Source organism: Hibiscus syriacus, unplaced genomic scaffold (assembly GCF_006381635.1).
Source record: "Hibiscus syriacus cultivar Baekdansim isolate YM2019G1 unplaced genomic scaffold, ASM638163v2 tig00112114_pilon, whole genome shotgun sequence".
In the NCBI taxonomy this organism is placed as follows: Eukaryota; Viridiplantae; Streptophyta; class Magnoliopsida; order Malvales; family Malvaceae; genus Hibiscus; species Hibiscus syriacus.
The window spans coordinates 621,287-624,781 of record NW_024063255.1 but is presented as its reverse complement, the minus strand read 5'-3'; the positions used below and the strand labels follow the sequence as shown (position 1 = coordinate 624,781).

General features: G+C 37.2%; 1 protein-coding gene across 1 annotated transcript; it reads right to left on the bottom strand.

Annotated features, from left to right (window-relative positions):
• Positions 1-1,471: 1,471 nt before the first annotated feature.
• Positions 1,472-2,988, bottom strand: LOC120174655 (cytochrome P450 71A1-like). Its single transcript, XM_039181438.1, has 2 exons — positions 2,086-2,988; positions 1,472-1,948 (listed from the first exon to the last, which is right to left on the bottom strand). The coding sequence occupies exons 1-2, from the start codon at positions 2,986-2,988 to the stop codon at positions 1,472-1,474; spliced, it is 1,380 nt and encodes a 459-aa protein (XP_039037369.1).
• Between the last annotated feature and the right edge of the window lie 507 nt (positions 2,989-3,495).

Sequence of the window (3,495 nt, the reverse complement as noted above, 5' to 3'; positions counted from 1 at the left end):
CGAGATCTCAAAGGATAACAATAAAACTCTTAACTACCGAGATCACTTGATTTATGTTGTAATGGTTGATGGTTGAATTTCTATAATTGCAATTATTACCGCGCATATTCTTGTAACTTTTTTTTTAGAAAAATGAGTAATAATAAAATGAACTCTTAATCTTTCTGTCTTTTATTTATTAAGTCTTTATTTTAGTAAAATAAAAAACTTTTAAAGTAAAATAAAAAAAACAAATTTTTAATGAAGATGCAGACAAAAACATTAAAATGTTGATGGTGTTGACTTTGTGTGATAGTTCATGTGTAATTCATGTTGCTATGAATTATTTATATTAAAAAAACAAATTAAGTTTTTGTTAAATAGGTAAACAAAGGCAACACAATCTTAACTTATAAACCTTAAAGGAGTAAAAGAAAAATAAAATCAAAACTTTTTCTAAAATATATGTTTCACTTAAAAAAAAATCTAGACATGATATGATGTAGGCATGAGATTGAGAGAACTAATATAATATGTTACTATGCAAACGGTTATGTATACATCGACAAACTGCTATAAAAGAAGATTTAATTTTATGAGACTGTTGACCTTTCCTATTCCGTAATGGATACAACATGAAACATGAAACATGAAACTATTATAATAATAAATAAAATCGTACCATAATAACAGACAAATAATCATACTATAATAACTAAAAAGAAAAACAAGACGTAGGTATTACATGAAGAGGGATTTTCTTGTTAACAGTGAAGCCATAGAGTTCAGTCATGTCTAAGTTCTCGGCAGTTTGACCAGCGACCAACTTCCAATCGAACCAATACATAAGGTTAGCCATCACATAATCGATAAAAGCAACTCTGACGCCAGACAGAATAGTGATTATCCTGCAAGCGCTCCAACAGATAATTCACAAGAGAAAATTTCCTCAAAAAAATTAGAGAAAAAAAGTCTCTAGAGTTTAATAAAATATTATAAATTCAAAACAACCTAAAATCAGTCCACAAGCCGGACTATTATAGCCAAAAATCGTTTTTATTCGAATTTTGCCAAAAATAGCAAAATCCCGAAAATCACTCTAAATTGAAATTCGAAATAAAATAAGCAATCTCCAAAAAATCCGGCCTAAATCGGATTTAAATTGACTTCCTAATTGACAATCGAAATATTACCATAAATAGTAAAAAATATCTAAATCTAGTGATTTGGAGGGGAAAACGGAAGAATTTGAAGTTAAAAAAAGGCCACATCGAGCATAGCTCATGTAGAGAGTGTGCGCGTCGAAAAGAACTTTCTGGATTGGGGTCTTATGCGCGATTCTGACACCTGTAGCCAAAGTTATGGCCAAAAGACTGAAACATACTCAAAACGACCCCAATGAGGAACATGTCACAATTAATTCCCGCCTTTGCGCTGATCTGTCAATTCATGGTATCTCAGCGCCATCAAGGTGCAATCTGACAACTCAGCATCATCTGTCTCGGATCCCCTGCATCACCCCGGACGCCATCCCGGGGCAGCTCCTTCTCCCAAAACCACACGGGATGAAGTGGAAACATTGACCTTTGAAATCAACACAGCTATAATCGAACCTCTCCGGGATGAATTCTTCTGGCTGTTCCCACCATTTGGGGTCTCTCTGAATGGCCCATGCATTGATCAGAACCGTGGTACCCGATGGAATGCGGTAGCCTCCCAATTCAACACTTGCAGATATTTTTCGAGGAACAATAAGAGAAACAACGGGATGTAGTCTTAAAGTTTCTTTGACCACACATTTTAAGTATTCCATTTTATTCACATCGTCTATTTCCACCTTAGATTTGTTTCCCACCACATTTCTTACCTCTTCTTGGACCTTTTTCATGACATTTGGATGCTTTAAAATCTCAGCCATCATCCAATCTGTTGCAGCTCCGGTGGTACCAGTTCCTGCTACAAACATGTCCTGAAATTATATATACACTTCAGATTGTGAATAATGTACAGTAAATCGTTTTATTTCTTTTAAACTATTTAGTAACACAGATCAACACGCAAAAATGAAAGAGGAAGAAAAGGAAGGGAAAGTGTTGAATGACTAACCAGCAAGATTGCTTTGATGTCGTCTTGTGTGAGATCCATCTCGAGCATGCCATCCTTCTGGAGCTGCATGATGATGGAAATGAAGTCCTTTTTACTGGAAACTTGGTTCTCACTTTTGGGTGTCCTATGTTCCTCAATAATCTGATCAAAAAATGAATCTAATTGTCCAAATAATGCTTTCAAACTTGGGATACATCCAGTGAGCAGATCGAGCCACCTCAAGTAAGGAAACATATCCCCAACACAGAAACTAGTGAAAAGAACCACAACCTTTTTTGCCAACTCTCCAAACTTACTGCTTCCATCTTCTTCTTCTTCAGTTTTTCGACTAATGACACATCGAGAAATGATGTTGCTGGAAACCAACATGAGCATCTCCGAGAGATTAATGGACTCTCCTTTCAGACAAGCATGGCGGATTTTGTTGATAAGGAGTTCAACTTCTTCGTCTCTGACGAACTGAAATGAGTGGACTCTTTTATGGCCTAAAAGCTCAGCAACACTCATCTTCCGAACTTGTCTCCAGTACTCGCCGTAGGGTGCAAAAGCCAGGTCCCTGCATCCATAATGCAAGATATCTGCAGCTTTGGTTCTTGGTCTGTCGGAGAAAACAAGGTCATAGTTTTTGACAATTTCTCTAACCAAGTCGGCTGATGAGGCCACTAAAGTTGGGTTATACCCCAACTGAAGAAGAAAGATACGGCCATATTTTTTCGAGAGGTCTCGGAGGGAACGGTGGGGAAGTTGATGGATGTTGCCGATGATTGGTAGCTTTGGAGGTGATGGAGGCAAATTTAAGCGTTTTCTTTTTGCTAGTTTAAGCCAAATTAGAAGGGAGACAAGGAGAATCAGAGATATAAACCATGGATTGCTGGGAAATTTGGCTACGTTCAAGAGCTCCATATGCCACTTCAGAGCAAAAACTTGTTGGAGGATGCTAATAATTGCACGATTCAGGACTCATATGCTTGCATTTCTTGTAGCCTTATTTTCCGCAGTGTGCTTCCATCAAATAGGCATATCCCACATGTTGAGTAGACGCCATATCACGGCCTATTCCTTCACTCGTCAAATCCATGTTGATCGATCATCACACTAAATCTTTAAATCTCAAGCCTCTTCGAACGGTTAAAGATTCAGGCAACATGGTTCATTGATTCAGTAGGTTCGTCGATAGCAACAACTGAGTGAATTACGGAATAGGGTTTGAGGGGGTTTAGGGATTTCGTGTAATAGCAAGAGACTCAATTAACTAGTGAAGGTCCAAGGGCACAAGGAGAGAACAATGGTGGTTGGTTTGAAGGTGTAGGCTCGTTGACGACATGAACCAATGTTGATTTGGAGATTTTAGTATTATTTTTTTGGAACTTAGTAATTTTAAGAGGGTTTTTTCTAGAAAATTAAAAACCA

Coding starts and splice junctions, on each gene's coding strand:
- LOC120174655 (XM_039181438.1), bottom strand. CDS start 2,988: ATGGAGCTCTTGAACGTAGCCAAATTTCCCAGCAATCCATGGTTTATA. Junction 1,949..2,085: donor ACATCAAAGCAATCTTGCTG/GTTAGTCATTCA, acceptor ATATAATTTCAG/GACATGTTTGTAGCAGGAAC.